The following is an 11,993-nucleotide window of genomic DNA, read 5'->3' as shown; positions in this document are numbered from 1 at the left end:
AAACACAGCTACAAGTATTGATGTGGCAGCAGGAATCAAGGTAACATCATAATGTAGCAATGTGTCCTTGCATCAAAATTGATGAGATCTATAGTGTGACTTAAACTGAGAGAGAGAGAGAGTTTGTTTCTGTAGATGACTAATTCTGCAGAATCAAAACAGGGTTAGCTCTCTCATTTTTACACTCCCTTTGTCCATATGGTCCAAATATGAAAAACAAATAATGTAGAAACGAGAGGAGAAATCTGATTACTGATCAGCTGCGTGTAAATGTGGGCTTTAGAGTTATAAAGTTACATTTTATCACTTTCTCAGATTTCCTTTTAATGTGTTTTTCCCCCCCTCAGTAGGCTGTTTGTTGTGTGCATGTGATGCAGACACCTACTCTCAGCTGGTCTGAGCCTGTCCATGCTAACATGTGGTGCTTTGGTCTCACTCTATTTCAGAGTATTGGAGGCGGCTGGATTGAAGCACAGAACTCCAGAGGGGAGGTTGGACTGGTGCCAGAAGACTACATCGAGGTAAGAAAGACGGTCTCTTAGTGTGTGTTGGTGAACCACGGCCAAAGAAAATGAAAGCCGTAAAAAAAACCATCAAGTTATGAGGTCAAGATGCACAAAATGTACTATCTTAATCAAAACCATTTAACATTTCAATCTATGGAGTCCTCTATCTGTTAGATACGTGTCATTTTAGTCATGGATAGCTTTCTCCTTTCAGTTTGAACTGTGTTGCTAACTTATATCACAACAGGAAGTGCCTTCTTCAGGGTTTTGCTGATTGGGGTGTTTATATGTGTGTGTGTGTGTGTCCAGTAACTCTGATCTCATCATGGGGATATGATTCACTCTGAAGACATTCAGAAAGAGACACAGAGGGAGTTTGATTAGAAGTAAAGTTTCTGAAGTCTATTAACAGCTTAGCCTAACTCTAAACAGCCACTAACAATGTAGTGTTTGTGTCTGTACGAGAGAGATTGATAATATCCATCTGATTTACTTACCAAACAAGCTCATGTGGATGTGTGTGTTTGTCTGGCCTTAAGTTACCTCCCCAGCTGCTCCCAGACTGTTTAGACTTTTTCCAAACATAAAAAAACTCAACGGATGACAATTTTACTTGTTGCTTATGTAAGATCTAATGAGAAACATCAGGACAAAGTCTGTTTCTCAAGCCACAGCTTTCTGTTTTGGTGCACTCTACTGGCAAAAATAAGATCAACAAAAAGAAAAGGAAGAACTACAAAAAAAAGTGTTGTATCTTCATATTGACAAGTGGTGAAGCAGATTTAAATGTGTGCATTTCAGTATCACCAGCCAGTGTGCAAGATCGCATTACCGCAGAAGAATGTACCTTTAAAAGTCATTAAATCATACTGGAATCTGTGGAATTGTTCTAATGGGAATGTTTTCTCTGTCTCCCTTTTGTCTTTTATCTTTTCATTTGTAGTTCAGTAAGCCGTTACCATCGTTCCCAGCAACTGCAGCCCCTACTCCGAGTGTAGGAAATGTTGCAACACCAGACCTGTCCATCTTTGATTCCTTCGCTCCGGCAGCAGCACCTGCACAACACCAGGTAATGCGCTCACCCTAATGAAGGTTTGGGTATATTTAATTAATTCTGGTGTCCTATCAAATGCCTGCTTTTTGGCTACTTTCTGACGTTTAGTCAGAGTTGTTGCTTATGTACAACCTAAACCTCTCTAAATTCAGCAGTTTACACCCGTGCTGGAGAAGAAAGCTTTAAAAAAACCTAAAACAATGCAATCACAGAGCACACAATCCCACAATCCTCAAAAGTATGTGTGATGGGGTGATGTTGAAGAAAAAGCAGAAGTGAGTGATGATGGAGTTGTACTGACGTCCAAGTAGCCTGTGTGATCATCGGCGAGATGCAGAAGTGAGAGCAGCTGCCGTGGAAGATACTCACAGTGGTCATGTCATTTATAACCAACATGGGTTTTAGCTCTAGTAAGATGGAACCAAGAAGAAATACGCTCAGTGAAATCTTTTTTTTTTTATTTAGCAGGCAGGAAGTTCCAAAAGGGTGACTGTACTGCTGGATCAGTAGAAATTCAGGCAAAGTTAGTGGTTTAGTCAAGGCAGGAAATGTGTCAGCCGTTATCCTGCTCTCTCTCTCTCTCTCTCTCTCTCTCTCTCTCTCTCTCTCTCTCTCTCTCTCTCTCTCTCTCTCTCTCTCTCTGTCTCTGTCTCTCTCTCTGTCTTTTCACTCACACTCTCACACACAAAAACCCATCCGTACCCAGCATGACTTTAACCCATCCCATCCCGAGTGTAAAGCCTTCACTGCTGGCGCTTTGTGATGATGTCACCTTCTTTTCCCCCCCTCAAGGTGGATGCTGGGGCCTTAAGTCCCCAGCCGGACACCCCCGACACCCCAGTTTCCCCCTACCTTTCGTCCCCTGATGAGGTAACCGCCACGTAGGGGTGGTGGATGAAACCGAGCCCTGCGCCCTCACCCGTTTTTCTTCCCCCAGCCCCCTCCTCTCTGATTGGTCCGCTTTGGCAAAATTCTCCCACCTACTCCTACTGCCTGCCGAGAGCATGATCTCACCCTTTCCTTACACCTTGCACTACAGTGCACACATGCACGCTCATACGTCAACAATCGACTCCCACGCCCTTTATCTAAATTGTATGAATCAGCACTACGGCGAAACTTTATAAGCTGAAAGATCAAGTGTCTTACATATAATCGACTAATCATCACACTGACAAATCATAAGAACAGAACACAAACATGTACTCCATGATGATCAGAATCTCATGAATAATCTACAAAATGTTTTCAATGCCATTTTGACTGTTTTATAAAATGTTATCTATTTATGTACAGAGAAGTTGCTGCTAAATCTTGAAAATTCTGTTTTTTGTTGAGTGTTGGTCCTCACCGCACTGCCGTGTTCATTTGTCACTGCAGCAATTGTTCCTTATGTCTGTGCATTACTTGGTGGTTTAAGTTACCCTGCACTAGTTCTGTGTTCAGGCAGCACTGTACTTGGTTAGCATTAAGCTAACTGTGACCTACAAGAGGCACACATACACTCTATTGCATGCCTATGTCTACAAGTTTTCATAGCGGTTCAGAGTATGTTGCCCTGTAGCAGAGATTGGCAAGCACGGCATGCAGTTGCATTTTTAAGTTGTACTATAAAAATAATTGTGTGTATGGCCAAGAGGATGGTAGTGTTTTTGTGTGTGTGCATATTCATATTGGAAGCAATTGTTTTGTAATTACTGCATGTGTTAAGCAGCATTTGCAAACTACACTCTTAACAAATTCCCTGTTAGGTTTGCATCATGTGTTTTGGAAGCATGTTGTTAAAAGACTACCGTCAGCTTCTCATTTAACAGACTCCAAACTAGACTGGACTCTACTCTGTGTCGTCTCTCTCCTCTCCGTACACCATCTGTCATTCTTCAGTCCCTCACATTTCCTCTCTCCGTCTGCTCCAGGCTAGTAACGGTAATGATCCCTGGTCGGTGTGGGAACGCGGACCCCTCAGGGGGCTCCAACAATAACTGGGCGTCCAATCCAGAGGGCACCCAGACTGGGAAGAGTCCCGCCGACCCATGGAGCTCCACATCCCAGGGCCACCCTCAGGCTTACCAGGGCCCAGGTAAGAACAGCGTTTCACTTAGCAACCATGGTTAGCTGAACACAGTATGTGTCAGTACAGTAAAAATCATTGCCTATAACCTTGTACTATTTATAAAATATTATTTTAATTCTTCTATTTCTACTTTCACTACTCACTACTGCTATTCAAAACCACATGATAATTTTATATCAGGAAATGAAGACTGCGCTTCACGTATGTCCTTCTCAAGTTATATATGTCTCCTGTCACATGTTAACAGGGTAATTTAAGTGTATTTGAATATAAGACATCTGAAGTAACAGACATAATGACTCAGACAAATTCAATAGTGGTGCTAAAAACAGAGATTACATCTCCTCATTGGGATTGTATCCAGGCATGGGAAGGTCACACACTGTTCCAACTCTTGCAGTCATTATCTTTCTAAACAGTTTAACTGTAATTGTGGGGACAGGATAGAATATATGGCTGCAGTGGATGACGTCGGTGAAGTTCTGTGGAAGTGTGCGCTTAAATCAGCAAATATTCAAAGATATATAATAATAAGCAAACTCGTGTAACACTATACTGAAACACAGTAGGTACCAGATCGGGTTTGCATCATAGAACAATAAATAAAAAAGACACATTTTTATACTCAGGACAGAGTACTGTTTCTTGTCCTTCAACCTAACCTGATACTTGGTGAAATACTTGTTTGATCCAGTGTTTATTATTTGCAAGTACTATTTCAACCAGTTCTTTACAGATTTGCAGTAACTTTAACTCCCAGATGTGGCTCTGCTCTGTTGACTCTGTTTTATACCAGACTGTGGAAAAGTTATCCTCACTCATGACTCATAAGGACAAATTACTTTTAATTTTCCAGCTGTTATTGTCAAAGAGAACTGGGGGAATACATGGCACAGAGAAGAATTAACAGACTTTTCCTTTCTTTCCCTCTTGCTAAAGACATCTACCCGTATCCTTACCTTATCGATTACACAGGTATCCTATGCATCGCCTGGTGGACGTGTTTTTTTTAAGTTTTTTTTTTTGTGTGTGTGTGTGTGGACTGGAAATAAATACTCATAAAGAGAGTTTACAGCAAATAGTTTTAGGAAATGATCTACAGTCTTAAAAGCATGTATGTGCAGCATTCAATTTATATCTTAATATTAACACTAATAACTTAATTGGGATGTGGTGAAGTGCCAGATGTGACTGACCTCTGAAAATGAGTGTAACTGGATTAAATTGTACCTCTGATACATGCTGCATATTTGTGAAGACAAAATGAGAATGAGTTCAAGTTTTGTCCCACAGCATGTCTGCCTTACAGAAGATGAAGAGCAGTAACTAAAGATAGGATGAAGTTGAGAAAAGGAGGTTCAAGGTTTTAGGCTGGTTTAACAAACTACAGCTATGCTAAACTAGGCTAGTAAAGTTTTGGCAGGAATGTTTCTGTTTATATTGGAAAACAAACTGAATAACATGTTGGATCATTAAAGCGTATTCTTCAGTTAAAGGAAACCGGAAGGAGAGGGTCGTTACATATTGCTTTAGCCGTGGCTATCTCTTCAGCTAGCTTTATATTAAAGTGTTTTGTCGTTTTAAACTTAACATACCGTTTTTCTCTGAAAATATTTGTCACTATAGCATTATAACATTCTTTATAGTGAAATTGGTCTTAACTCAATCTTGACCAAATATGCAGTGATTGCGTTTTGGCTTCATAGGGCAGATGAAATCATTTTTTAAACGCACGACTTTCGAGAAAATCATGCAAATTATGTAACATGTTTTTAGGGATAGAAATTGAGAATTTGATCCTATTTAGAACAAGGTTCAAATTGTTGGCTATTTATTCGCTGTACTTGCAGATGTAATACATTATTTTACACCAGGGTGCATGCTCTCTGTTTTGTTTTTGAACCCTTGAACATTTTTAACCAAACATCACAAGAGCAAAGTGCAATTGTTTTCCAGTATGTCTGCAGTGGATGCTGCTATGTTGTGTTTTTGCTAATGCATACGATAGCAATGCATGTCATTCCAGAAATGCAATTTCTCTGATCACTAATAGGCTACTGCTGCATGCTCTCAGACTGATGCAACTGCATCTGTTACCTCTGTTTGGGACCACAGAGTAAGGCTAAGCTGTATTTTTCCACTTATTAAATAAAAGTAAATAACCTTAATTAGACTAGGATATTCCACCATTTCATCTGCTTTAGACTCTCTATCCACCTCAACAGCGATCAGTAATGGAAACAATTTAGAATTGGTTTAATTAACAGAATTTGCTCTTCTTATGTTTGTCCCTGCTGGTGGTCCTGCACATTTACACGTTTTACGGTAGGTTTTTAAACACCGAATGTGTACTCTCTGTGCCTAAAACACAACCGCGTGTGCATGTATCTGCTCTCAGGAGCGGAGGATGATGAGTGGGATGATGAGTGGGATGACATGAAGTCCACCGGAGGTTACGCCGAGGAATCTGGAGAGAGTGGCGGGTTGCAGAGGGGAGCTCATGCGCCTTCAATGAAAATCTCCCTGAACAAGTAAGACTTAATAGAGCAGTAAGACATGAGGCTTTGGATTCTTGAGATTTATAGAAAAATGAAAAAGCAGAACAGTGTGGATAGTTCTAAAATTGTTGTCATTCACTGCATACAATACAGCACATCACTGCGTCTGAAAAGAAAAATATTGGGATTTAAACTATTACAAATGCTTTGTAATAGGATTGAGCTGATATGCTTCAGTTGAAATATGCCTTTACAAGATTTTTTTTATTGCTTTCAGGAATGTCACTGTCACTCCCTGGATTCTATTTACAACATCGTGGTTAATTTCCAAACTTCTCTTTGAGCAGGTTCCCTGGGTTCTCCAAGTCCGGTCCAGAGCTCTACCTCTTATGCAAGCAGCTCGCTAAGAGCAAAGAGAAGCTACCAATCTATGTAGGTTCTATCTAAAAAATCCATACAAATTTGTTTTCATATGCCATAAAAATGCAGAGTAGTAGGTTTTTCTAAACGTTGTGTTGTTTGCTCAGGTAGGAGAAGTTGGTCCGGTGTGGTCTTACCCAGACACTCAGCTTGACTGTGTGGTGGCTGATCCCAAGAAAGGCTCAAAGATGTACGGCCTCAAGAGCTACATCGAGTACCAAATCACACCCAACGTAAGTCCCCAGTACCGTCTCATCATTTTCAGTGAAATAAACGTGATTAAATTCAAATAATGATAAATGTTTGCCTGCAGCTTACATGACTTACAGTGTCTATAATTCCATGTTCTTGGTTTGCAGACCACAAACCGACCTGTCAATCACAGATACAAGCACTTTGATTGGCTGTATGAGAGGCTTCTAGACAAATTTGGGTCAGCCATCCCCATCCCGTCTTTACCGGACAAGCAGGTGACAGGTAAGTGTGACCAAGACACAAAAAAAGATGAACGTTGATGAAGATAGCATGGATATTAAATCTTCACTGTGCACCCCCCCCCTCTATTCCAGGGCGATTTGAGGAGGAGTTTATTAAGATGCGTATGGAGCGGTTGCAGGGCTGGATGATCAGGATGTGCAGGCACCCCGTTATTTCCAGCAGTGAAGTGTTCCAGATTTTCCTCACCTACAAGGATGAGAAGGTGGGCTATTTCTCCTCCACTTCACCCCTCTCTTTTTGTTTTCTAAAGGCATTAAAAGTATTTTATTATTACTGCTTCATTAACGTGATTCATTGGTACAGGACTGGAAGACGGGGAAGAGAAAAGCAGAGAAGGACGAGACGGTGGGTGTGATGATCTTCTCCACGATAGAGCCTGAAGCTGCAGATCTGGATCTTGTGGAAGTGTGAGTGTCATCAAGCTTTACTATTAACCACTGCAAAAGACAAAAAAACAAAAACAAACATTAATTGTGTGGCTGACTGTATACTTATGCTTATGGTTTAATGTATGTAAAATGTGTGCCTCGTCCACAGGGAGCAGAAATGTGAGCAGTTCAGCAGGTTCACCAAAGCCATGGATGACGGGGTGAAGGAAATCCTCACCGTGGGCAACGAGCACTGGAAGAGATGTACAGGACGTACGTACACACTAAATGTTTAACCACACACAGGCCACACCTTCATTTCGAACTGTAATTACTGTTTTGTATTAATATGTGGGTCATTGTGTTGAGTATTTTGTCAACCTAAGACAAATCCATTCACACGGTGTGCGTCTGTCTTCATGATTAATTTCCTTCCCCTCCACAGCGTTGCCAAAGGAGTACCAGAGAATCGGCAAAGCCTTCCAAAACCTCTCGTCTGTCTTCAACAGCAGCGGATACCAAGGTACAGCGATGGCTACAAATATGACTTTGAGTGACAGCTTCAAAACATCAACACGTGTATTCATCGTGAAGTCTGTTTTGAAACAAGTTGGCACACAGATGCTGTGAGGAAACACGATGATGACATAAGTTTGAAATCCTTCTCTGCTGCAGGCGAGGCAACCCTGACTGATGCCATGACGGCAGCAGGCAAGACGTATGAGGAAATAGCTCAGATGGTGGCAGAGCAGGTATGTAGTTTTATTGAGAAATCTTTAGTGTTTCCATCACTTGTTTTCCATCACCTACAAGGCAGTGGAGAAGAAACCTAAAGGCCTCTACTCCTCAAAGGTCTTCGAGTTTATTTCCGACCCGTTTATCAACCATGTTGTTTAGTGTTCGCTCTCTCAATAATCATTACATCACTCAATGTCTGTGAACATTTCCTGCTTGCAGTCGGTGTTTACATCCTGGTTGTGGCGTTTTAACGACTCCTTTAACCCAACGTCCTGTCCGTGATGTCTGTATCTGTAAAGGAGGAAGCCACAGGCAAACTTATGTCTTGTATTTCCCATTTGTGGTTTTGACCTTCTATTTGTGGCTTTTTTTTTTCTGACCATTCTATGTGGTCTGTTTGGTGTGTAATGAAATCAAACTTGGGCCTTTTTTGATACCCATGCAGCTTCCAGAGGGAGGATTCATCTGGTAAGCGTTTGCTGCTCCGGACACATTTCGTCAGTGTGACTGTAGAATTGTTGTCTTTAGTTTAGCTATGCCTGTGATAGTCTGGACATGGATGGAATCAAAAGTCTATAACAAAGTCTATAACATACAGCCTTCCTGTGATACATTCAAGTATAAGGCAATAGTGTAAGTGATGAATTTGATATACATATATCCAGATGTACGGCAGGATACGTGGATACAGCAGCTAAATATTACTATTACTGTACCAGCTTTTTATAGTACTACTGCAACTCTTTAGTGTCTGGCTCTGCTGGATGCTCAACTGAATCAATGGTCCCTTAAAGGCAAAGTGTGTAGGATTTCGGGGGGTTTATTGGCTGAAATAGAATAGAATATTCCCAACTATGATTTCATTAATGACCTGAAACTAAGAATCGTTGTCTTTGTTTAGAGTGAGGAGTTTATCTCTACTGACGTTTCTACAGTAACCTAGACAGAAAGATAAGGGCGAGCTGCCGTATTCAGTTGGATGCAAACTGCAACCTCACCACTAGATGCAACTAAACCCTACACACTGCTCCTTTTTAAGGAGAATCGTCACGATTATACGTGTCCCTTTGTTAGGCTTTAGCCTTTATTTTAGGCCGTTTGGCTGTTCTTTTTAAAATTAGACTTTGGGGAGTTACTCCTGTGAGGTTATGTTTCCCTGTATTCTTTCTTATCACTTTCTCATCCCTGTTATTTCCTGTTTTGGATTTTTAGGTTACAATTTTCTATTTTTGTCTCTGTACGTCTTCCTTTACAGCCCAAGAAAGACCTCCACTTCGTCATGGAGACCAACAATGAATATAAGGGTCTTCTCGGATGCTTCCCTGACACCATCGGAGTCCATAAGGTATACTTGGAATAGTAACACAATTGTTTAATAGAGAAAAATAATTGAATGGGGTTGTCTCATTTATATAGCCTAAACTTTCAGGCTTTGCCTTAGTAGAATCTACTAAGTAGTAACTCATAAACACATAATTGTTGGTGTATTCATGTATACGGTAGGTAAACAAAGTCATACCTACAGTTTAACATATTGTTTGTCTTCTAAAACTGTTATATTAGGAAGTTACAGTTAATGATGCTACAATGACTTCCTGTTTACATTGTAAATTGCTTTTGATTGGACAGCACTACGGATGTTTCCTAGCAGCCAATTTATACATTATTAAAGTTTGTACTAGTTAAGATATTCCTAAAGTCTTAAAAGTGCAACTCAATTTAGTAAATCACTAGTGAAGACAGTATTAGTTGCTTATTATTTAGCAAGGACTTTACACACAACTTACTTAAGGATTTATGTGTAGCTGCTGCAACCCAGTCTAGAAGATGCTTGAAACTTGTAAAACCTTTATTTGAGTTAAATGGTCTTTTGTCTTCATACAACTATTTTTAATACCTGCAGGCAGCCATTGACAAAGTGAAGGAGGCAGACAAGCTGGTGGCTGCCAGTAAAATCACCCCTCAGGACAAAGTCACTATGGCCAAACGAGTCAGCACCATGTCGTACTCATTACAAGGTAACACGCTCGCTCAGAGACATTTAAGCGGCGGCGTTTTATCGTAACATGATATCTGATAACTCGCTTCCTCCCTTGTGTCCCGCAGCTGAGATGAACCACTTCCATAGCAACCGTATCTATGACTACAACAGGGTCATGCAGTTGTACTTGGAAGAGCAAGTCAAGTTTTACGAGACGGTAAAGCCTTTTTTAACGACCGTCTATCAGAGTAAATTGAAGTCTGTAGCAGTATGTCCTTTTTGTTGCCTTTATTACCTGTGGAGCAGCCTCTGATGGGAGCTTTTCTTCTTCTGAATCTACAGATTGCCGCAAAGCTGAGACAAGCGCACAGTCAGTTCACTACAATGTGAAAGCTACGACCTTCAGTCTCGCACTACGAGACCAGAAGAATTAAACCAGCTCGACACCCAAAATGTTCTTCCTTACACCGCGTTCTTTTCCCTCCCTTTAATTTAATTTTCACATTTTCTTTTTTTCCCCCCTTACCTCATCTCTTCCTTTACTGCTCATGCCAACAGTCCCAGCTCCTTGTGTTTCTTTTGTCCACCACTCTCAGACGTTTATGAACAGTTGAGGAGCATGTGCAGCAGCTGAAAAGGCTTTCACACTTTTTGGGCCGATATGACAGCCGACCAAACACATACACACACGTGTTGCACAACACTCTTTCCTCTGCTCAATGTCTGCGGTTTGTGAGATAGGAAGATAACACCATATATTGTACATTGCATTGAGTTACTCTAATGTGACAAGTTTTGTACAGCTATAGTTGCCAACATGCCTGCTCTCACATTATATATCTACTTATTTTTAAAGCAATACTCTGCAGTTCTTTTTCAATTTTCCATGTAGAAAACGGTAAAGGAAAGGTTTTACACATGTTGTCTGCACAGTGATGTACTGACACCAAAAAACCAAAGCTGTACTCTCCTCTGTCATTGGGGACTGCAGTGAGGGTGGATGATTTCTGAATGCAGCATTGTCAACCAATCAGAGCTTTATTGTCTATTCCTCAGCCTGTATTTTAATTATATTTGCCTCGTATTAGTGCTGTTAACATTTGAGAGTCCTAACATCTTCAGTAAAAGCAGTGGAGTATTCCTTTTATGAATCCGTTGAGTCTTGGTAGAGCTGTCAAAGACAGTGTGTGTCCTCTGTATGTCCACTGCTGGCAGTCCCTAACCCCCCCCTTCATCCTGCACTTCCTCAGAGAGCTAACAGGAAGCTCCACCTCCTTCCAGTTTTTCCCCTTTGAGGAAAATAGAAATGGTTGCCCCCTCAGGCTGCGTACCTCACTCCTTCGGTTTACATTTCAGGAGACGACAAAATGTGGCATAAATGTTATTCAAGTTGGGATTGATTATTTTAAGTGTTAGCGAAAAGTCAATGAATTTAAAACCTCCCTTCCTCTCCCTCCCAGTTCTCCCGAATAATCTTTGTCCATTTTTTTTTTTTTTTTTTTTTTGTTAATCAGATAAGGTTGTTTTATATAAAGATGTAACGGCAACGTTAGCTGTAAGAATATGTACTAAAAGCTTGGGACGGAGCCGTGGATTACGTCATGTATGCAGTTTTGCTTTTCACCACCCAGTTTTCAATCAGTCTCTAATCTTGTTCACTTTGTTTTCTTATCACTTGATACATGAAAAATATACATAAATATATATATATATATATATTCTATCTACCCTATCGGGTGCTTCTGGTCATTGAGATACTATTTTATGTATAGGAGTATTTGCAATGCAGTGTAACTCAAAGAGAAGCAAAAATTCCGTTTGATTTATTAAACAATGATTTGTACTCTTTGGGAGTT

General features: G+C 40.6%; 1 protein-coding gene across 1 annotated transcript in view; it reads left to right on the top strand.

Annotated features, from left to right (window-relative positions):
* LOC129107036 (sorting nexin-9-like) overlaps window positions 1-11,985 on the top strand; it is a 15,024-nt gene extending 3,039 nt beyond the window's left edge. The window contains 17 exon segments of the mRNA XM_054618379.1: window positions 447-521; window positions 1,450-1,575; window positions 3,477-3,509; window positions 3,511-3,640; window positions 6,033-6,165; window positions 6,480-6,568; window positions 6,664-6,785; window positions 6,912-7,029; window positions 7,122-7,252; window positions 7,354-7,457; window positions 7,588-7,691; window positions 7,864-7,941; window positions 8,094-8,170; window positions 9,412-9,501; window positions 10,060-10,174; window positions 10,263-10,354; window positions 10,480-11,985. Coding sequence (XP_054474354.1) covers window positions 447-521; window positions 1,450-1,575; window positions 3,477-3,509; window positions 3,511-3,640; window positions 6,033-6,165; window positions 6,480-6,568; window positions 6,664-6,785; window positions 6,912-7,029; window positions 7,122-7,252; window positions 7,354-7,457; window positions 7,588-7,691; window positions 7,864-7,941; window positions 8,094-8,170; window positions 9,412-9,501; window positions 10,060-10,174; window positions 10,263-10,354; window positions 10,480-10,527 — 1,665 coding nt within the window. The 3' untranslated portion in view covers window positions 10,528-11,985.
* Window positions 11,986-11,993: the final 8 nt, after the last annotated feature.

This window comes from Anoplopoma fimbria, chromosome 18 (genome assembly GCF_027596085.1).
Source record: "Anoplopoma fimbria isolate UVic2021 breed Golden Eagle Sablefish chromosome 18, Afim_UVic_2022, whole genome shotgun sequence".
Classification (NCBI taxonomy): Eukaryota; Metazoa; Chordata; class Actinopteri; order Perciformes; family Anoplopomatidae; genus Anoplopoma; species Anoplopoma fimbria.
This window is presented reverse-complemented; position numbering and strand designations above follow the sequence as displayed.